Source organism: Piliocolobus tephrosceles, chromosome 1, assembly GCF_002776525.5.
Source record: "Piliocolobus tephrosceles isolate RC106 chromosome 1, ASM277652v3, whole genome shotgun sequence".
Classification (NCBI taxonomy): Eukaryota; Metazoa; Chordata; class Mammalia; order Primates; family Cercopithecidae; genus Piliocolobus; species Piliocolobus tephrosceles.
The window spans coordinates 175,640,453-175,663,596 of record NC_045434.1 but is presented as its reverse complement, the minus strand read 5'-3'; the positions used below and the strand labels follow the sequence as shown (position 1 = coordinate 175,663,596).

Genomic DNA, 23,144 nt, shown 5'->3' with positions numbered 1-23,144 from the left:
TGTGAAGTTATTTAGCAAACAGCCAAGTTCAGCTGGAAATCGTTTTTCATCCCCTCCAACTTCTAGTCACATGGGCAGCTGGCCAGCTACATGTTAACAAGCGCCTCAGAACTCCAAAGACACCACCGGCCTCTGTTCCCTTCAGTGCATTCTTGTAAATAAATAAATAAATAAATAATAAAACCTGCCTTTACCATCCCCTCCAAGGGGTGGATCTTGTAAAAAGCATGACCCAGTTTTGCAGTCTACAGAGGCAGCTTGGGGAGCAGTTGTAAATCTTTGTCAGGCAGGTGTTACCTCTATGCATCCCAGCTTTCAGAAACGGAGCTGCTGCTATTCATCATGCTGCAGAAGGCACAGACACCCCCTTCTAGTTTTCATCCTAGGTGCAAGTCAGGGCCCCAACATGGGCACTGTTGGTATGCAGACCTCTTTCAGCCACTGGAGGAGGGAGGTGGGCTCAATGAACCTGAACCTCCTGGACACACGCCACATTCGCCTGCACCGGATTGTGCACCAGGTGGGATGTGTGAGGAGTAGCATGCCTACCACTGGTCCCAGGCACCCACAACCAATGTGGCTGGCCAACATCCACAACAGAGAGGGGGCAGACCTAAGTCACAAGTTATTCACTTCACTCCCACTCCCACCAGGCAGAATGCTTTAAGGGAATATTAGGAATAGAAATGCTTTCTTCCTGGTGGGGGGGGGGGGGTGAGGATGGAGAAAATAAATCGTATTTATTGAAGAACTATGATATACCAGGAACTATACTCCATCTATGCTGCACATATACAATACAAACACAAGATACACATTTTTCATCTATAAAAGGCTTAGAATAGTGCCTAGCACATACCAAGTGCTATACAGTGTTAACTACAGTCTATGATGCTATTATCTCAAATTCTCACCATAGGGTAGGCATTATTACTGATAGAACACATAGCTAGAAGACACGTAAAACCAGAATTCATTTTTTCCAGGGTACTGCTGTTAGGCAAAATTTAAAAAAATAGTATGGAATAGTCAAACAGATTTATGGAAATGTAAAAACAATGTGTGGAAAGATTTAAATCACTACAAAAGTTCCTAAATAATCAGTCATAGGAAAGGGACTGTAACCTGAAGTGTAAATCAAATCTAGTAACCTGTGAGTTACCAACGTGCTCTTCAACAGATACCTCAAATGTACATGTTAATAGAAAAGTATAAGATAGGCACCGTGATTCACACCTGTAACCCCAGCAAATTTTGGGAGGTTGAGGCAGGAGGATCGCTTAAGCCCAGGAGTTTGAGACCAGCCTGGGCAACATAGGGAAACTCCATCTCTACAAAAAAATACAAAAATTAGCTGGTCGTGGTGGCGCACACCTGTAGTCCCAGATACTTGGGAGGCTGAGGTGGGAGGATTACTGGAGCCCAGGGAGGTTGGGGCTGCAGTGAGCCCTGAAGGCGCCACTGCACTCCAGCCTAGGTGACAGACTGAGACCTTGTCTAAAAAAGAAAAAAAAGGAAAAAGAAAAAAAATTTTTCATTTACTGTGAACAAGATATATTAAACTATGTATATCCTATTGTGCCAATTTTGAAGAGACAGAGGTGATGTATTTTAAAAGACTAGAAAGAATAACGCCAAGATATTCACATTAAGAAGGTCATATTGTGTATGAGCTTTATATTCCTCACACGATAAGAATCTAAGAAAAGAAACATCATCCACACACAGTCACACATACCCTGTTCAATGTGAAATTATTCTTTCTCCTCCCTGCTCTTTCTCGTGTATCCCTATGCTGCTCAGCAGCTCCACCACCCACCCACCGTTCGCAGCATAAGCCTCGGAGCCATCTTGGACTGTTTCTCCCCCAACTCCCATGGGTGAGCATGTTCAAACCTCAAGCTGCCTTCCAGCCACACCATCTCCTGCACCAGCCCTCTGCCTGGCCTACCACCTCCCTTGGCACCCAGAGGCTGGCCAGCCCAACCCACCCACCAAGGCAAAGGCTGGGTTCACCTTTGGTATGCAGGAAGTCAAGGGCAGCAGCAACGTCCCGCACCACTCGGCTGGCTTCTCGCTCATTGAAGTGCTTTTGCTTCTGGATGTGGGCTAAGATGGAACCTGGGGAGCAGAGGGGACACAGAAGAATGCCTTTTTGGGCTCTAGTAAGTATAACTTCTTTTTTTTTTTTTTTTTGAGACGAAGTCTCACTCTGTCACCCAGGCTGGAGTGCAGTGGTGCAATCTCGGCTCACTCTCGAACTCCTGACCAAGTGATCTGCCCGCCTCAGCCTCCCAAACTGCTGGGATTACAGGCGTGAGCCACTGCACCTGGCCGTATAACTTCTTAGAGGCCAAGTTTTCCCAAGTTTGGAAAACTTGGGGTGGGGACATGGGGATTCATCGCTTATTCATCACTACCTGTCCAGCTCCAAGTGTGGGGCCTGGCACAGAGGAGGTACCAGCTTGTATGTCTGTTAAACAAAACTGGACTGCTCTCTTCTATACCTGTCTATGAGGAGCTCAGAAGCGAGAGAGAACAACTATAAATAGAGCCAAAAAATATTAACAACGCTGGGGCTGATCTGGCTTCTGCAATCAAAAGGAATAAAACTGAAGGCACTTGGAGCTGAGGGGGACTTTCTGTAGCAACATTTTCTCCCCTGCATCTGATCTCTGATCCAAACAAGAGCACAAACTTTCAAATGGAAATGCCACACCCTTGCCAGACATGTAAAGGCCTGGGAAAAGGGGGAAAAATGGGTTTTCCTCCTGAGTGTTCCCATTTATCATTGTTTTGTTGGCAATGGCTAACATTTACTGAGTAGTGACTAGCGCCATGTGCTATGGAATACTCTTGAAATAAACTGTCTTGTTCTCACCACAGTTAGACAAAATGGGTAGTATACTTATCCTCGTTTTACAGAGGGGGATCCTGAAGCCAAAAAGAAAAACGGTCGAGGAACTTGCCCAAGATTACGCATCAGTAAGGGGTGACACCAGGACTTAGGCCCAGGGCAGTTAGGCTTCAGAGTCTGTGCAGACATGCCCCAGCAGGACTTGTGGTCTGACTGCTGCAGGGATGGACTCTCTTGAGCCAACCACACTGTCCAGTCTGGGTCTGGCCTCAATAAGCTACATTAAGTTTACTGATATGGCAACGGAGGATCCCATCTGCATGTAGCATTTCAAACATGTACTTAACAGTCATGTGTTGTTGGGTGGTGCAGGGGCAGACACAGGCAGGAACATGTGGCTTGGTTTCATGTGGTCTACGTTTACTACTAGAAGCCAGTATTTCTGGGCTGCAGGTTTTATCTCTGTGTCCTAAAAATGGCACACGTCTATTATTTTTTTGGGGGGATGGGGAGAGCATGAGAGAAGGGGAAGAACTGCCAAAGACTGTTCATTTGCCAGATTAAACAACGGATCCCAATATGGTAGGGAACATTCCCAGAAAACCGGCTCCTGACTAGGTCCTAGCTTGCTCTGCTCTAGTGAGCCTCATTTTCAAATCTGCTAAAAGGAAAAGCAGAGAGTAATGCTCTACATTTTCTTTTTTTTGAGACGGAGTCTCGCTCTGTTGCACAGGTTGGAGTGCAGTGGTGTGATCTCGGCTCACTGCAACCTCTGCCTCCCAGGTTCAAGCGATTCTCCTGCCTCAGCCTCCTGAGTAGCTGGGATTATAGGCATGAGCCAGCACGCCCAGCTAATTTTTGTATTTTTAGTAGAGACGGGTTTCACCATGTTGGCCAGGCTGGTCTTGAACTCCTGACCTCAAGTGATCTGCCCGCCTTGGCATCCCAAGGTGCTGGGATTATAGGTGTGAGCCACTGCACCTGGTCTACTCTACATACTTCTAAGACAGCCTCCAGCATACCAAATTGTTTTAATAATATTAGCAGCCAACATTTATTGGGCCCTTGGTGCCTACCAGACACTGTGCTAAGCATTTCACATGAATTATCTCATTTACTATTCACAGCAACCCAGTGAGGTAGGTGCTATCAATATCTCTATTTTATAGAAGGGGATATTGTTTGGAAAAGGTTAAGTGACTTGCCCAGGATCACATGGCTGGTAAGTGATGGAGCGAGAGTTAAGCCATAGTTGTGCTGGTTTCTAAAGCACGCTCCCTCAGCCACCAAGCCCCTCCATGTGGCCCTCCATGCAGCTCCAGACATCCTTGCAAGTGTGCCCCAAGATTGGGGGAGTGCTGGGAAGGGAAAGGGCTTCTCTGTCCCACCTCACTATGTCAGAAAAGCAACTTAAGTATACACCCCAGTGATTGTGTGTGTGGGTGATGGCATCTTTCCATCTGAAGGATGGCACATTCTCAGGCTTCCCCTCTATCCTGGGTCTGTGTCCCAAACAATAGGACCTTCCTCTCCTCTGTTTTAGCCTTTCTAGACTTCACAATGTATTTGAGAGCTTCCACCCCACAATTAATGTACTTAAATAGTGAACATGTCAAAATGGGACTGATAAATCGATGACTAAGTGTATCTATATATGACTCCTATTATAATGAAAAGGCATTTATAAAATACCCACACAGGTGACATTCTAAGCTCTGCAAAATGCTAATTATCATCCTTCCCTCCGGCCTCCCTTCTCCCAAATCAAGGGCAGTTTTTAAGTCCTTCATCCTTTTTATTAGCTTGACTCGTTTTGGAAGTCTCTGGGATTCATGATGAATGATCACCACCCTGGGTCTTAATCAGAAGTCCACGCACATACTCAACGGTAAGTACCTCCTTGCAATTTCTCAAAGACCAAGTAAAACCTTGTGTCATCTTCAAAGAACTCAATCAGCTCCAAAATGTTCCTTAAATAGGGAAAATAGGAGGAGAGGGAAAAGGGGGGAAATGGTATTATATATTAAAGTCTACTTACAAATATACAATGAAAAAAATATACAACACCTGGCAGTGGGGCAGAACATCAACTTGAAATCAGAATGCTTATTAAAGACCCGTGTGTGGAAGCAGCCAATGGTGTTAGCAAGATTCAGGTCACCTTATCTTTCCATAATGTTTAGTCTCTGGTGTTTTCACCAAGTCTGTGCTGTCAAACCCCAGCCCTAAAACCCACTAGGTAGAGTTATAAAAAAGTCCCGGTCACATTAAACTGAATAAAATCTGCAGCAGACTGGAAGCAATTGCGGCTAATAACACTGAATAGTAGGTGTGTGTCCTGGAGGCAAGCAGCAAATAATTACTTGCCCTCCCTCTTGCCCATAAATCACGGGGCAGTATTTACATTGCCTGGAGAAAATGGAAACATCTGTCAAATAGACTTGGGGCCTAACGTGGGCACCGCTAGACCCTAACTGCTAAGCGCTGCTTAATGAAACGGCCACGTTCCTGGCCACCGTAGCACTTGTGGCCTTCCCCGGTGAGCACTCTCTGTCTGCCTGAGTATTTCAGTGCTCCGCCAACAAGGTCGTCTTGTAACTCAGTAGGGAAGCCCCCAGCCTGGATATTGGAGGTGTTGGGGGCTTTTTATCTTTTAAAGAATAAAATAAACCAAGTAGAGTCTCTAATGCTGAACTAAGAAGCTGCAGGGCTGAAAATAAAAATCTGTCCCTCATAAAAAAAATGCTGACTACTTTGGGAGATACCAGGCTTTTACTAGTGTGAAGGCGTCCAAATAAGATGGGCAAAATGGCCTCATTTGAAAGAAGATTGTGGAGGCAGTGCCTGGAGTTAAATCAACAGCAGCCCCCATCCTCGAAGCTTAATGACAAAGCCATCAATACCAGGCCACTGGCTCCCTGCTGACCCTGCCATGGAGGGAGGGGGAAGTGGAGTCTTAGAGGTGACCCTGATTTAAAACCACGCTGGGAGAGCTGCTCATTTGGAGCTGGTGGTGGGCAGAATCTGAGGCTAGAGATGACCTGGACCCAGCTATCTAGAAGGAGTGCTAGACAAAGTTCCAGAATCTTAGTGGTATCTGCACATATGTAAATATTCTAGGAGCAGAAACAGCAGCAAATATTCTTAACAGTTCTCCTCATCTTGGTATTAAGGGCAAGTCCTTAAAAATTTCTACCAGGCAACACTCAGTCAACCTAGTTTCCACAGGTACCAAAAGAAATAAAACCCCATTTCCCCCCAACAACCACTGATTCAGATGGTTTATTCTTCTAACTTGCCCGAACTGCTGATATTTACAGTATTTCAGAAGACACAATAGCTCCTTTGCTGTTACTGCTGCATTTCCTTTCTCTCCCTAATCCTGAAAGGTGGAAGGAGGTACCTGCCTTGTGGGGACAGGAGTGAGAGCTAAATGCTGGGGTCAGGAGATAGTAAGAAATAGCCTCCTCTTCTGTGGCCAAGCGTCCCCCCAGAGAAGCAGCAAGAATCACATGATACTCACTTGTTTCCCTGACACTGATACAGCGTCTCCACCTCTCGAAACACCCTACTCCGACTGTGCCCTGCTTGTTTTTCGATGATCTGTGGGAAGAATAAAATCTGTCATGTACACCCACTTGACTTCAAAACAGCCCCTTGGCAGGAGCCCTCTGAGAGAATGCAAGGCCATACTCAGTCCAAATCCAGTCTCGAGCAGAAGTCTGGCCTAGGCCTTGGTGACACCAGCACTGTGGCTCTGTTGGCAAAGCAGCAGACTGGCCGCAGGGCTTTCCAGCCCAGCTGAGCCCGTTCCACTCTGGCCAAGCACAACACCAAGGAAGTGAATGAGGCTGCTGCCCCCAGCTGCCCAGGGGAGACTGAGGCAGCCGACTAGACAAAGAGCTACCTTACTCAGCTCCTCCTCCTGTGGGCATCTCTTATCTGCCTTAAGGGTAAGCATTTACTGCGTCTACTGAAGGATCTTCTCATGCTGGAGGGAGAAAGGTTGATGGAAGACACCGTGGGGAGGAGCTAAAGCTCTGACGCCCAGTTCAGAGGCTGCCTCCATGATCCCCCTGGCAGAAGGAGGCTCTTCCTCTTCTGAGAACTTACTCTTTGGCAGACACTGTGTTAAATGATTTATTTATGGCCGGGTGCGGAGGCTCACGCCTGTAATCCCAGCACTTTGGGAGGCTGAGGTGGGTGGATCACCTGAGTTCAGGAGTTCTAGACCAGCCTGGCCAACACGGCAAAACCCCGTCTCTACTAAAAATACAAAAAAATTAGCCAGACGTGGTGGTGGGCGCTTGTAATCCCAGTTACTCAGGAGGCTGAGGCAGGAGAATCACTTGAACTGGGGAGGTGGAAGTTGCAGTGAGCCGAGATTGTGCCATTGCACTTCAGCCTGAGTAACAGAGTGAGACTCCATCTCAAAATAAATAAACAAACAAATAAATAAACAAACAAACAATAATAATAATTCATTTACACAATCTCAGTTGACCTTTATGACAACATCGAAAGACAGGGAGGTATGAAACATCTGCCCTCAGTCCAGAGCTGACTCCGAAGCCCTTGCTATCCCACACCTGCTCAGATGCTCTAACTTCTTTGAGGACCTGGAGGCTTTGTCTCTCCTGTGATACCGTGGGCTGCTCCCCCTCCACACCTTTACCTGAGATGCTTGGCAAATGCTGACTGAAGGAACAGATAAGCCAACAGATGGGAGGGTTGTTTCCAAAGGGGCTGGCTGCCTCTGCAAAGCTCTCTGGACCCATCTGGAGCCTCAAACCACTGCACACCGAGCATGTGGGCAAATCTGCAGAGCCTAGCCCTGCCTTACAGCTCCAACGTGCACAGTGGGCAGCACAATGACATCCTCTTCCTTGAGACTTCAGACTTCTCCAATATGATGTGGCACAGACATCCATGATCAACTGTAATTTTCTAAAAGAGTCTTTGACTGTAAACCACAGTGGGCCCATTTTCTGAGTAGAGAGGTGTAGTGCTGGGGAACAGAAGTGATTCAACTTCATTCCCCAAGCATTTCAGATCAAAGTCACGAAGAACTTTCTAGCAGGCAAGTTTTCCACAGCACAGTCTTCTCTGAGGAGGTAACGGGCTCTTGCTACTACAGATGGGGGAGTGGAACATGGACAACTATCTGGGCAGTCATAGAGGAAATTCAGGGTTAGGTTATCTTGAAATTCCATTCCAACCTTGAGACTCTAGGATCAGTTGGGAGCCTGTAAGAAAAGCTGTAATAAGCTAAGTATTGTAGAGCCATGTTGGGAGAAGTAGCCCATCTCTAGGGAGCTTTGAAAGAGTAGAGGAGAGAAGAAACATGGGCAGAACTGCTGAAACCAAGGAATTGCCAAGCCAGAGTCCAGTGTTTGCCCCAAAGATGCCAGGGCGGATGTGGAGGAAGGGCCAGGTTTTCCTCCCATTATCCAACCTTGAAGAAATAAACCTCTCATCCATAAATGTATTTAAACCTTTGAAAATCAGTTTATGTTTGTGGTTTTTACCATATTTAGACAGATATATCAATTTTTTTTTTTTGAGACAGAGTCTCCCTCTGTTGTCCAGGGTGGAGTGCAGTGGCGCGATCCTGGCTCACCTTTGCCTCTTGGGCTCAAGTGATCCTCCCACCTCAGCCTCCCAGGTAGCTGGAATTAGAAGCACATGCCACCACGCCCAGCTAATATATGTATATATTTAAAAATATATATTTTAAAAAAATATATATGTTAAAAAAATATATATATATATATATATATATTTGAGACAGAGTCTTGCTCTGTTGCCCAGGCTGGAGTGCAGTGGTGTGATCTTGGCTCACTGTGCAACCTCTACCTCCTGGATTCATGGGATTCTCCTGCCTCAGCCTCCCGAGTAGCTGGGATTACAGGTGTGCACCATGCCCGGCTAATTTTTTGTATTTTTAGTACAGATGGGTTTCACTATGTTGGCCAGGCTGGTCTTGAACTCCTGACCTCGAGTGATCAGCCCGCCTCAGCCTCCCAAAGTGCTGGGATTACAGGTGTGAGCCACCACGCCTGTCCTAATTTTTCTATTTACACTTAGGCATATGTTTTAAAAATCACTTGTAATTTATACTGATCTGTTTCCCAAAAGAAATTGAGATAGTGCTCTTGTTACCATGTGAAGCAATACTCCAGCTGAAAGGAACGTGGCTTAGCAGACTTGCTCACCCTTCTACCCCGCAGCTGTGGAAAGTTGGTTCAAAGAAGAGAAAGCATTTCCTTCAGGATCCCATTGGGCTGGGACTGCCAGTGTGAGGTGGCACTTGACCTGGTGGCTCAGGTGGGTGATTTGAAATCAGCTTGGATTTAAAAAGACCCTTTCTCTAGGTGAGTAGTCCTCAAACTTTGGTGGCTATGAGACTCACATGGGGAACCTGGTCACGCCACGGAGATCCAGGCCCTATCCTACATCTGGAAACCTGGATCTCTGTGTGCTTTCTTAGAGTTCTACGGGCTTCTAATACACAGTAGTGTTCACAGCTGCCCTTCCTACATCAGTAGTCCTCAAGGGTTAGTGAGTGTCAGAGTCACTAGGGGAGTTTGCTAACATTTGTGTTGCTGGGCCCACTCCCGTTTCTGAGTTGGTACTTCTCAGGTAGGGCCAGGTAGCTTCTATTTCTAACAAGTTCCCAAGTGATGCTGAGGCTGGTCCAGGGCACACATTTTGAGAACCACTGCTCAAGATCCAGCTGTTCTTCCATGTGGAGAGGGCAAGTGGAGGCACAGAGGGGTGACGGGAGCCACTCCAAGGCCTTGCAGCTAATTAAAGGCAGCAGTGAGGCCAGAAGCCACTTCTGCCCCAAAACTGAGCGCTCAGTCACTTTAGTTTTTTTTTTCTTTTCATAATTTTTTCTGAGATAACATTCAGATGTTACCAAATCAGTCACCTTAGTTTTTAATTCTCACTACCATGCTAACATCTAATACTTGTATAGCATTTTGTGACGTGTAAAGTGTTTCCACCTCTCCCAGGATATTTTAATTTTCATCTTCATAACTGCCTCAGGAGACAGAAGGGAAGGTATCATCATTTAGAGATGTAGGAACTGAGGCTTACAGACATTTGATGACTTACCCAAAGTCAAACAGTTATAGTTTGTCAAAACAGAAATTCAGGTAGGCCTTCTAATTCCAAATCTGGTTGTCCACTCCCTGAAGTCGACTTCATTTGTCAGAATAATGAGAAACTTACTATGAGCCAAGCATTGTGCTAAGCACTTTACCTGTATTAACTTATTTATTCCTCCCAACAATTCTACATAGGTTCTAGTGTTACACCCATTTTACAGATGAGAAAACTGAAGGACACAGAGGTTAAGTAACTTGCCCAAGGTAACACAGTAAGTAAGTAGAGAAACCAAGATTTGAATCCAGTGAATACAGCTTCAGAGCCCCCATTCTTATGGAAAATAACATTTATTTGGTTCAGGATGAGCTAGAAATGACTATTTGCAAAGTAAAGCCTGGCATTTAGCTGAGACACTCACTTTGACGGCATACTCTTTGCCATTCTGTAGGCTCACGGCACCTTGAACTTTGGCATAGGCTCCCTCTCCAAGCAATTCAGAGGTCAGCTTGTACATATCTAGAGGTGAAATGGATGAGAGGAATAACAAGATGAGTCACCCTACTGCAAGCTCAGATGGGAAGAACTTCTGTGGCTCAGCTTCCCTGATCAGACGACACAGGCACCCGATGACTCTAGCACTCAGTGACAAGGAAGACAAGTAGCTTTCCCAACCACCTCAGGACCCATTTTTCTCAACAACAAGACCATGTACAAGGCATCCTGCTCCTCATTTTAGAAATAAGGTCAGCAAAAGGGTCTCAATCCAGCACATACTTCCTGAACATCTACTATGTGCCAGACAGCATAACAGAGTAAGGAATAAAATAAAGGCCAGGTGCAGGGGCTTACACCTGTAATCTTAGCGTTTTGGGAGGTCAAGGCAGGAGGACTGCTTGAGGCCAGGAGTTCAGAACCAATCTGGCCAAACATAGCAAGACCCCATCTCTAATATATATATTTATGATCCCTCTCCTCTAAGGGTTGCAGTCCAGTGGGGAAGACAGACACATACACAGGTGACCCCAGAATAAACCAGGCATTGGTAAACACTATCACAGAGGGACAAGGTACAGTAAAAAAAAAAAAAAAAAGTTGGGAGAGCAAAGGGTTAAATATGTTCAGAGAGGCTGGGCACGGTGGCTCACACCTGTAATCCCAGCACTTTGGGAGGCCAAGGTGGGCGGATCAAGAGGTGAAGAGATCAAGACCATCCTGGCTAATGTGGTGAAACCCTGTCTCTACTAAAAATACAAAAATTGGCTGGGTGTAGTGGCACACGCCTAAAGTCCCAGCTACTTGGGGGGGCTGAGGCAGGAGAATCACTTCAACCTGAGAGGTGGACGTTGTAGTGAGCCAAGTTAGCACCACTGCACTCCAGCCTGGCGACAGAGTGAGACTCCATCTCAAAAAAAAAAAAAAAAAATTTGTTCAGAGAATCTGGAGGATCTTCAGAGAAGGGGTATGATTTGAATGAATATTCATGTACTCATTTACTGACCACCTATTATGTGCCAAGCTCTGTATAAGCACTGGCTATACAAAGGAGAATAAAACACTGTTCTATGTTATACCCCATACAATGGAAGTCATTGGAGGCTTCTGAGAAGTCTCCAGAAGTCACCCACAGGAAATAGACAGAAGTAGGATGCAAAGGATGCCTTGAGGTTTTTAGGGTACTGAGTCATAGCTGTTCTAACAGAGTAATAGATCTGGGTTAAAGGAACATCTAGATGACCTGCCCAAGCTCACAAAGGGCACAGCTCTTTGAGCCTCTTCCAGAGGACGCCACATCTCCATCACAGCACTAGCTGCCTGACCTCATCCCCACTCAGCCTCCATTCTTCAGCCTTTTCCTCTTGAGGCACCTAGCATTGAAACCACAGCCACAGCTGAAGACATTTCACCCATGAATTAGATTTTATCACTTTCAGTCAGGAGAAGTCCTGTCATTGCACAAACTGTCCTTAAAAAACAGGAAGTACTCTCTTGTGTTAACTGAAAGAGCAAAAGAGCTGTTGATTAGGAAACTATTTGAAAACCCTTGGGATCTTTGTCTCTCCCCGATCCCCATCCCCTGACACACACACACACACCCCTGCTGTTTGAGTTAAAGGCAAACAAAAAAACCCCGCTGAAAGTACCTTCTTGGTTCCATCATAGTTTGGTCTTTCAGTTGTTTATAAGAGCCGATGGCACACTGTTATTTGTAAGTGTTTTAAATGATGTGCTTCTCACAACGGACACGTTGGCATTAGCTCTTTACACATATCAGGATAGGTGGGTGACTGGAGGTCCCATATTCCCAACCCATAAAGTGCTTGTTATTGGAACCACTCTACAGAACAGCCAATTCACTAGTGTGTCTGGAAGGCTGGAAGGAGGGACCATGAGGGGAAGCTACTTCAGACCTCACAATGAAAGAAAACAAAACAGATGAAGCGGGGCATGTTACTCCTAGGAGTAGCTACTGATGCTTTTGGTGCTTTGCACAAGTGTCCAATCACCCCATCACATGCCCAGTGATAACAGGACCCACACTGAGCCTAGTGCCTTGCACATAGAGAGTGTCAAAAAATGTCTGATGACCCAGTATCGTGTCTACTGAACACAACATGTACTCTATAAAATGCAGTCAAACACATACAGCATAAGTAGCTACAATCTGAGAGACAAACTCTCTGCTTATAGGAGACTCAAGTTTCATTTGCGGCCATGGCCTTTGGTATTTCTCTCTTCCTCTGACATGGTTCTATCTCTCAGCAGCCCCTCCAGGAATAGCTGACGGAAGAATCACACCTGAAAAAAGGGTGGAAGACCCCAGGCAACGTCACTGATAGATAGGTGATCCTGTTCCCTGAAAAGGAAGCAGTACCTGAGCCATTCACAGGAGGCCGGTGCATCATCCGAGAGCTTTTTCCATCCCCGCTCTCTTTCTGTAATGCCCTGCGTAAACTCCCTCATCCCCATTTTATCTCCCTACCACACAGATAACCACCAGCCAGCTCTAACTTGACACATTCTGTGATCTGGATCTGTGGCTCCTGGAATGCTCCTCCCATACTTGGGGAGCTGCAGGCCCAGATATAGGGGAGTTGTGTGACCAACCTTCAAACTTTCCTGGCAAGGAGTCAGTGGCCCGGGCCCTCCGCTTCTTCTTCCTCCTCCTGTCACCATCTGTGATGGGAAGGGGTTCACTGCTGCCCATCTCTGGGAGATATGAGGAGAAGGAAGGGAAACATCACTGTACTGGTCAAGCTGTAAATTTACCCAGAAGGAAAAAAAAAAGGTAGTGGGGGGAGGACCCAGGAGGGTTACACTGATGGTTTTTAAATATCTGTGAAGACTATTGATTTGTTTTGACCTAGGAGGAAAAACTAAAGGCAAAGCCATTATGGGAGATCATTAACTGTGGAAAGGAGCTCAGACAGGCAGGCTAGATTAAAAGAAGCCAGCAGAAGCCTGCTTTAACCAAGCTCATTAGCGCATGGATTTAGATCTGCCACCGGTCAAACCATATTCTCCAAACAGAACGATGACTCCATAGGCAGAACCCCACCTGTGACATCCTCCAGCCTCAGCATCAGAAAGGCAAAACCGAGGGAGCTAGGCAAGAAGGGGGTTGGGAGCGGGGGACCATGCAGATGAGTCACAGGCTCAGCAACATCGCTATGGATGCGCACAGGGCACAAATGGCCTGGAGTGGAGACAGCCTCTGTGAAGGTAGCAATAGGGCTGGGGTTCAAAATGGCCCCAAATTACTTCATGTCCAAGAGCACGGACTTGAGTGCCTATGGAGCCTACGGCATCCTCTCCTCCCATAGCTCCTCCACCGGAAGGGCTGCAGGTAAGGCCCATTCAGAAGTCGGCAGTTGACAGGTCTGCGCCAAGCTGCTGGATGAGGTCACTTATTGCAAAAAACCTTATTATCTCTCATTGGCAAGTACCTGGCTCCCCATCTTAAAGGGAGGATTTGTCAGGCAGGCATTCAGACACTGCACAGATTGGGCAGAAAAAGGTCGGATGGAAAGAATAAGCAGGACACTGAGATGGGAAAGAGAAAAGAAGGAACAGTGAACCAGTGCCCAATCACAGTCCTGTTTCCAAGACACTCTAGTATGGGCCTTTCCCTGTTAAAGATAAATTACTTATAGAACATGTCATGCCCCTGATCCAGAGTGGAGCCTTAATACTCTTTGCCTGCAGTTAGAAATAATAAGATTTCTCTGAAGTCTCTGGGTCTAAATCCCCACCAGGGTGATTAAACCTTTACATCCTTCTGAAATAGAGGCACTCGAGTGCTGATGGGGTATACGACGTGAGAGACTTTTAGACCAACCTTCAATAAACACAGGCTCTCGGTTGTTGGTGTTGTTTTTTTTTTTTTTTCTTCTTTTTTTTTCTGAGAGCTTTTAAAATGGAAGCTGGCTCCTCACCCATTGAGGGGAAAGGCCCACTCTCTTCTCAGAGGATCCGGCGGTATACGACCAGAGAAAGAGCAATTCTGCTAGGAAGACTGGTTAGTGCCCAGGCAGGTCCATACACTGTTCTCAGAGGCAAGTACATGACAGCCATCAGGAGAAAGCACACAGGACGGCACTTTCAACACCACAATCCAGACAGCACGGTTACGCAGCCAAGTGTCTGATAGCTCAATTTAGGCGCATTCTTCCATCCATTTCGGGGATCTGATGACAGCACATTTTTAATTATAGTTTAGAATGGGGAACAGATAAACACATGGATAAAAGAAATCCACAGAGGATCTCAAAATACCACTGTAGCCAAGAGCTTCAAACACCAAGATATATCTGGGGACGGCAACACCCTATGAATTCCAAGAATTAAACATCTGGCTGGGCACCGTGGCTCACGCCTATAATCCCAGCACTTTGGGAGGCCGAGGCGGGCAGATCACTTGAGGTCAGAAGTTCGAAACCATCTTGGCCAACATGGTGAAACCCTGTCTCTACTAAAAATACAAAAATTAGCCAGCCATGGTGGCAGGTGCCTGTACAGTGCCAGCTACTTGGGAGGGTGAGGCAGGAGAATCGCTTGAACCTGGGAGGCGGAGGTTGCGGTGAGCCAAGATCACACCATTGCACCCCAGCCTGGGTGACAGAGCAAGATTCTGTCTCAAAAAAAAAAAAAAAAAAAAAAAAATCAGCACCTCAACACCCACCCTCACCAAGGTAAATTAAAACGAAAAAAGCTGCTCAAATGTATGACACAGTGGGAAATTCAGCAGAAATAAAACGCAGGGTCACTTATCTTCAGGCGCTCAGGGAGGGGGTGCTGGCCATCGGGGCAGCAGGCTGAGAAGGAGGAACCACTGTCTCTCTCTCTTGCCCTGACCTTGAGTGCAGTCCAGAGGCAACCCGTGTCCGCATCTATTTTCTCATCAGCACCGCAGGCCCAGTGCAGAGGAAACAGATTTGGGTTTCAGCTCTTTCTCTTTCCTCTGTCCACACTCTGATGGAGGGCCCCAGGACAAGCAACACAGCCAAAAGGCAGGCAGAGCAGAGGAGCAGCAAGAGGACTGGAGGCATTATAATTCACAGGGGACACTCAGGCACATGACTTTAATGAGAAAACCCTGTTAGCGACAATTTATACTTGGTCTTTACCGCAGCAGGGCTGAGGGAGCCTCTTGTGCGAGAAGCATACCTCAGAGCACTGCCACACACGTAATATTAGATTTTATGGCTTCACACACACACAGAGATAGAGTACCTGGTATATTCTGCATGGATTTCAATGAAAGAGGGTACGCCAGAAGGGACAAATGGTTAAGACTTTCCTTGGAAACGGAACTTGGAGAGTTGTTTCTGAAACTAGGAAGGAAAAAATGTAGGAAGATGGGTGAAGTGAAAGAAACATGCTTAGTTTCCCTGGTTACAAAGGGGGAAGAGAGAGGTGTCACAATCTCACCAAAGGGTTGCTAGTTGCCCATGTGGAGCCTGGCCACAAACAGTTTTCATCACAGAGTCCACTAGCAGGTTTGTGGGGCCTTAATTCATCAGGCACACACTCACGGAATAAATGCTGCCTCAGGGAGTGGGATCCCCCTACAGTAAAGCTGCACCTCAGCTCACCTGCTTCCCTTGGCCTAGGAATTCTTCTTGGTCATCAAAACCCGGCTCAATAGTCCCCACCCTTTTGCAGCTCCCTGATAACCCCAGATGAGTTAAGGTTTCTACAAAGACTTTGGAAGTCTGTTAGGCGCTATGCAAATGGAGGGTGTTACTGAGCAGAACTAGTAGTTGGTGCTCCATCCTCTGCTCCCAAATACCCTGCGAGAAGCTCCATGAGGGCACTGATTTTATTTGGCCTTGAGTGCTCCCCTGTGTTCCTAAAGGAAGAGATTGTCCCCTGTTCACTTGTTTCTCCTACAGATCATGGCACAGTGTCAGACACAGAGCAGCCATCAGAAATTGCACTGAAATGGAAATGATATGAAATGACATGCATACTGTTAGGTGCAGGGTATGTCACACTGGCCCTTCAGGTACCAAGTGCACATCCTGAAAGAAACATGGGTACAACTTTGCCCTGCAGACAATGCAGAGTAAGGCTACTTAGTTCTATGAATCCAGTTCAGGAATTCTACTAATTCCTGGATGAACCCCCTTTCAAAAAAGGGTCTAGGACACAAAAGGTCCTTCACTTTCTTTTCTTTTCTTTCTTTTTTTTTTTTTTTTAGATAGAATCTTGCTCTGTCATCCAGGCTGGAGTGCAGTGGCATGATTTTGACTTACTGCAACCTCCACCTCCCGGGTTCAAGCGATTCTCCTGCCTCAGCCTCCCGAGTAGCTGGGACTACAGGCACGTGCCACCATACCTGTCTAATTTTTTGTATTTTTTAGTACAGATGGGGTTTCGCCATGTTGCCCAGGCTGGTCTTGAACTCCTGACCTCAGGTGATCCACCCGTCTTGGTCTCCCAAAGTACTGTGATCACAGACGTGAGCCACCACACCCGGCCAGGTCCTTCACTTTCTAAACAGAAGCCTGGTTCTTGCTATAGGATTGAGCAATGTGTCTGTTATTATAGAGGAGGAAGTGAGCACTTTTCAGTTTTCAGGCAGATCCCAACTGGTCTGGAGGCTCCCAGCACTTCCACTGCCTCCAGCCCTTGCCTTCCTCTTGGGAATGGCTCAGCGGTCCACCACGTGTCTATTAGTGGAGGTGGAAGTGGAACTGAAGAAGCAGCAGGCTGCTTGCTGACAGGGAAGGCACACAGGCTTGGCATCAGGCGAGCAAGGCAGAAGCCCTGGTTCAGATATTACAACAGAACCAAGGCCAAGTTACTGTGCCTCTTAGAGTCTCAGTTTCCTCATCTATCAAATAGGTTTAAAAACACACCCGCCCTGTCTATCTCACAGGTTGTTGTAAAGACCCAATGATGGCCAGGTGCGGTGGCTCACACCTGTAATCCCAGCACTTTGGGAGGCCGAGGCAGGCGGATCACCTGAGGTCGTGACCAGCCTGACCAACATGGAGAAACCCCGTCTCTACTAAAAGTATAAAATTAGCCAGGAATGGTGGTGCATGCCTGTAATCCCAGCTACTCGGGAGGCTGAGGCAGGAAAATCACTTGAACCCAGGAGGTGGAGGTTGAGGTGAACCGAGATCGCGCCTTTGCACTCCAGCCTGGGCAACAAGAGCGAAACTCTGTCTCAAATAACAACAACGACGACGACGACGACGACGACGACAAAAATACCCAAAGATATACTTCATATAAATATGTTTCCAAAAACATATGCATATGCACAGGTATGTATGCATACATATGAACCCAATAGAGTAGAAAGACTAGACGGAAATACACAAAACTGCTAATACACATACAATTTTAAAAAGCGACAACTATGTGGATATTTTGTACACATTATCTCTAATTCTTATCATAATCTCAAAAGGTAAATATTTTTGCCATATTTCAGGTAAGGAAAGCTCAGAGCAGGCAGCTGGTAGATTAAATAACCTACCCAATGCCAAACATCTAGTTAGTGGTTTAACTGGGATTCAAACTCAATGCTGCTCTTTCAAGTCCAGACCATTTCTAATATATAATAGTTTTCTCTATGTGATGGGGTGATTTTTATTTTTCTTCTTTATATTTGCAATATTCTCTAACTTGTATACAGTGAAATTTATTTTTTATGCTATTCTTGTTTAACTCACGTTTTATTTTTAAATAAAGTACACCATAATCTTTCTCTAATACATATTGAAATTTGGTATCTGATTTTAGTTTTTAAAAATGTGTCTGGATTTCTCTGTATTAAAATTCAACATTCAGTGATGAAAGAAACATTTTAGGAGTAAAGGTGCCTTGAAGATACTAATTTCACAATCATTCAAAAAAACCAGTGTTATTTTTTTAAAAATGTTACTTCTTAAAAGTAAATATTTTATAAAAACAAATGAAAAAATGTGCTGAACATTGGAGCCTGAGAGCTATGGCTCTCCTCCACCGCACGAACTGCAGCAAGCTGCTTAGCTTCTCTGAGGATCAGTTTCCTTGTATACGAAATGAGGTAAGCAGAAGGCCTGGGCTGTCCATGTCACAAGGCTGCTGTGAGGATCAAATACGAGACTAAAAGTGAAAGCGCCACTGACTTACTCTTCAGTAATACTCTATTTATTGGACACCTACTGATCATCTGCTGCTAGACAATGAGAGTACAAGAGAAGACCCAGTCTCTTCCCTGATGGGCGTTTAAATCTGCTGCTGACACTTAAAACAATTTCAACACAGTAGGACAAGTGCTGGGACAGGGAGGCTCCAGGTGCTGTGGAGCAGGCGAGAGGAAGCTAACCCAGTTGGGTAACTAGAGGAAAAGACAGCTAAGCCTCAATACCTGAGGGATGAGTGGGCTGGTCAGGCTGGGGCCTGGGAGAGAGTGTCCCAGACCAAGGAAGGGCTGGTCAGGCTGAGGCCCTCCTGGAGGAGGGCCAGAGGCCAGTGGGGGCCATTGGTGATCGCTCTGGCTGGCAGGGGCACAGAGCACATGGGAGGAGGGATGACATTAGCTCACGAGCAGTCTCATCGTCATCGATGCCAACGTCTCCATTCCTAGGCATGTGTTTATCTTGTTTTCTCCATTAAAATAGGAATGCATATTTCATTTCTTTGAAAAACCTGTTAGTGAACAAGCACTGATGGAACTGAAAGTATGTTAAGTGTTAAGGATACAGATCCAAGAATCATCCTGGTTCCTGCAGGGGAGAGGTACAGAGAACTCACAGAGCAGATGAGGAAGGCTTGGGGAGGCTTCCGAGAAGGCCTGCTACAGCACAGACAGTCCTGACATGCAAATACCCATCCACCGTTCTGCCCCAGAAGGTGACCTCGAGGCCCACCTTCTGAAAGAACTGTGTTACTTCTCCACAGTCTTACGAGCCACACTGTCCCCAAAGGAACCAGATCTGTACTCCAAATTTTGAAGAGCCTGCAGAGAACTCAGCAGTTTTCATATCTGTGCGTGAAACCAGAGACGATCCTCTCCCCACTAAGAATCCGACTTTGCTGGCTAGCTCAGCTCTGCAAACTTAGCTCACACTCCTCTCCCAAGCACTTCAGAATTCTTTTCAAGGTCTCCCCAACCTTTAAGAGCGATTTCCCTCAGCCTAAAGAGCTTTCTTGAGAAGAAATAGTGGTGAGAGCAAGCAGAGGAGTGTAATTACCGACCCTTCTCGGGCATCAGCTAGCTGAGCATTCCACAACAAATGGAGAATGCAGAAAATGATCAGGAACTGAGGGACGCTGAAAGGAAGTGTCATGGGCACTCTAAGGAAGTGGCCAAGACCAAGAAATGTGAGACAGAGGAGGCAATGAGGGGGTGCCTGGGGAGACTGACCCCAGAACACTTACATCTTTGAAGTAGCAGCCGGAGCAGTATTAGAGTCCACATGACTACTCCTAGCAGTGACATTACTCACACACACGCACACACACACGCGCGCGCTGCTTACTGTAGGCCAGGCAGCATTCTAAGCACTTCACCAATGCTGCACTTTACATATACTAACTTATTTAATTATCACAACTTTATGAGCTAAGGATCCAGATTTTACAGATGAAGAAACTGAAGTACAAAGAGATTAAATGATTTGTTCAAGGTCGCATACATCGTAAGTGGCAGAGCTGAGATCTAAATCTAGATAGTCTGGCTCAGAATTCAAGCTTTTAACCATTACACCGTATTTAAATCTTAATGCTGAAAGGCAGAAGGGGGTAGCTAGTAAAAGTAGCCAGGCACCAATGAGAACGCTTTTGTTTATAACCCTTAGCACAGAGCTTCCCTGCTGATGTGCTGTGAATGAGATACTGATCCCCTCATCAGGCCTCCAGTCACTCGCTGTTACTCAGGTGTGCAGAACAGTATCATTTTCAGCGTGTGCTATGATGTGAAAAGGTTGGGCAGCACTGCCCTAGCTTCCAGAAATATGAAGGCATTATTACCACATTATCATCATCCTATTCATCGAAAACCTCATTCATCAGAAGTTTCTTCTTGTTCTGAGCTTGCCTTATATTTTGTGTTTTGTCATCTTATGAAAGATGAGCTACCAACCAAAGTCCACCCACGTTATTTCATGGCAGTTCTGGTGTCAGGTACAGGCTACGTTCTTCTGCCTGACCCATTAGTGGGAAGATTTGGTTTTGTGGCATCATTATTATGCGGGGACAAGGAGAGGGTACACTCAAACACTAGTCAGATTTAACACATGATGGATGAAAGGAGTCACTTGTAAAGTCAGCTCAATCAAAGGACAGTCTGTTCACAGTGATACTGCAAGGGGCTAAGGTATTCTTCCCCAAGAGTCTGGTGTGAGGGGAGGCTGGGCCGCAGCATGTAGGTGGCAGCGTCTCGCTTCGCTGCAATGAAACTGGCAGGTGAGGCCTGCTAGGGTGCCAGCAAGGAATCCCCCACAGGCCTCAGACAGGACTGGGGGCCTGAGAATCCCAGAGACAAAAGGTCACAACTCCAGTCCATCTTCTCCCTCTGTTCTGATTCTGGGATCACAAGCAGCCTTCAGAGCTGTCACTGCATCTCCTGGTGGAAGGAACAGCAAGAGGAAGGACATGGAAGGGGAGAAGGAAGTGTGTGCTGAAGAAACAGCAAGCAGGAGGAAAGGGCTGGATGCAAGTGGGGAGCAGCGTGTAAAAAGCTGACGAAGGTGGGCTGTGCTCAGGCCCCCAGGCACAAACGCAGTCCACGAGGCTCTCCAACCCCCAGCCCCTGTCTACCTTCCAGCCTCAGCACCCAACACAGCCATTGTTTCACGGAAAAATGAAACTAGTGGCTAGTTCCACTTGCAATTCAAGGGATCTCACACGTGCTTTTCCTTGAGTCAAGTGCTGTACTTTAGTTGGCCGCAGAAGTGCTTTATGAGTATTTCAATTTTGTTACACAGAATATTAAAGAGATCTATACTCAGGGTCGGAATTCAATAAAACTGATAATTTTTGCTACTTTATCAAGGACATTCTTGTGTGAAAATGGCATTAAAAAAAAGCCAGGTGCGGTGGCTCATGCCTGTAATCCCAGCACTTTGGGAGGCTGAGGTGGGCAGACCACCTGAGGTCAGGAGTTGGAGACCAGCCTGGCCAACATGGCAAAACTCTGTCTCTATTAAAAATACAAAAATTAGCCAGGTGTGGTGGCAGGTGTCTCTAATCTCGGTTACTCAGGAGGCTGAGGCAGGAGAATCACTTGAACCTGGAGGCGGAGGCTGCAGTGAGCTGAAGTCGTGCTGCTGCCCTCCAGCCTGGGTGACAAAGTGAGACTCCACCTCAAAACAAAAACAAAAACAAAAAACTGAGAGTACAGAGCAGTGGAGAATACAATGGCTACTAGCACAGTTCAGCATCACCACCTTGACCAAGGCACCAATAGTATTACCCATTGTTGCTCTGCAACAACAGATAACATATTAGTACTATTACAAAAATCATTTTGACTGTACAGATTCCTGGAAGAGTTTTGGGGACCCCCCATGGTCTGCAGTGTTTGCTGCGAACCACTGGCCTAGGTGATGGGGAGGGACTGGGTGTGACTGGAGCTGTGCCTGGGGGCCATGGAATTGACTGTGATGCGAAGAACAAACTGGAGGCTAGAGAGTGAGGGCTGAAAGAGGCGGCTGTAACAGCCCTGGGCAGGGCAAGAAAGGCCTACAATGGAGGCAGGGAGAGCAGGGAGAGTAAGGAAGAGGAGGTGAGGTGTGTAACAGAGTGAGGGAATGAAACCATTGAGGCAGAACTGGTCCTAGTCCTACCAAATGACTGAAGAAGGTGAAGGGAGCAAAGACCATGGCCCTCCTTGAAGGAAGGGACAGTGTCTAATTCCTCTCCATCCCCACTGCCTAGTATGCAGTCAGGAAGAGGCGGGCCTCATATACTTATGATTACATGTTTATTAACCGAAGTCAGGTCACCATAAGAACAGTAGGACCATCAAAGAGGGGGAGAATTCAGGAAGTGGAGCTGGCTGGGGATGGGGAGCAGGGAAAGACAATGGCACCACCGGGGAGCTTCAGATGAAGAGGGGTGACACAGACACCAGGGGCTACGAAAACTCACCGATCAGGCTACAACCACTCTCACTCAGCCCTCGTCTGACCCAAATCTGCAAGTGAGGCATTATTCACAATCTCCCAGGCATGACAAACCTCTGGTGACAGTGTAACACAGAACACTTCAAAATGTCATCATATATATCATATATAAGTTAAAAAAAAAACCTGAAAAGATACATCTCAAATTATTATTATTTTTTGAGCTAGGGTCTTGCTCTGTCACTCAGGCTGGAGTACAGTGGCACAATCTCGGCTCACTGCAGCCTCCGCCTCCCAGGTTCAAGCAATCCTCTTGCCTCAGCCTCCCAAGTAGCTGGGACTACAGGCATGTACCACCATGCTTGGCCAATTTTTAAATTCTTTATAGAGATAGTCTTGCTATGTTGCCCAGGCTGGCCAAATTATTAGCAATGGTTATTCGGGGAGGGACAGCGTCTAATTCTTCTCTATCCCCACTGCTTAGTATGAAGCCAGGCAGAGCGGAGCTTCACATACTTCTTTGTGTTTTAGCTTGTTTTGTTATGAAGTAGTTTTAATTTCATAATTAAATAGATCTGGCCAGGTGCAGTGGCTCACGCCTGTAA

General features: G+C 46.4%; 1 protein-coding gene across 13 annotated transcripts in view; it reads right to left on the bottom strand.

Annotated features, from left to right (window-relative positions):
- The window catches only part of MKNK1 (MAPK interacting serine/threonine kinase 1), a 46,084-nt gene that overhangs the window by 12,258 nt on the left and 10,682 nt on the right, over positions 1-23,144 (bottom strand). For 7 of the 13 annotated variants that reach the window (XM_023221519.1, XM_023221518.1, XM_026455747.1 and 4 more), the window contains 6 exons: positions 15,704-15,804; positions 13,079-13,180; positions 10,392-10,489; positions 6,381-6,460; positions 4,754-4,827; positions 2,017-2,121 (listed from right to left, as the gene is read on the bottom strand). In XM_023221519.1, coding sequence (XP_023077287.1) covers positions 2,017-2,121; positions 4,754-4,827; positions 6,381-6,460; positions 10,392-10,489; positions 13,079-13,180; positions 15,704-15,719 — 475 coding nt within the window. In that variant the 5' untranslated portion in view covers positions 15,720-15,804. Of the gene's footprint in view, positions 1-2,016; positions 2,122-4,753; positions 4,828-6,380; positions 6,461-7,532; positions 8,104-10,391; positions 10,490-13,078; positions 13,181-14,309; positions 14,659-15,703; positions 15,805-23,144 lie in introns of those variants that run through there. The other 6 variants (XM_023221521.1, XM_023221520.1, XM_023221522.1 and 3 more) reach the window with 4 other exon arrangements.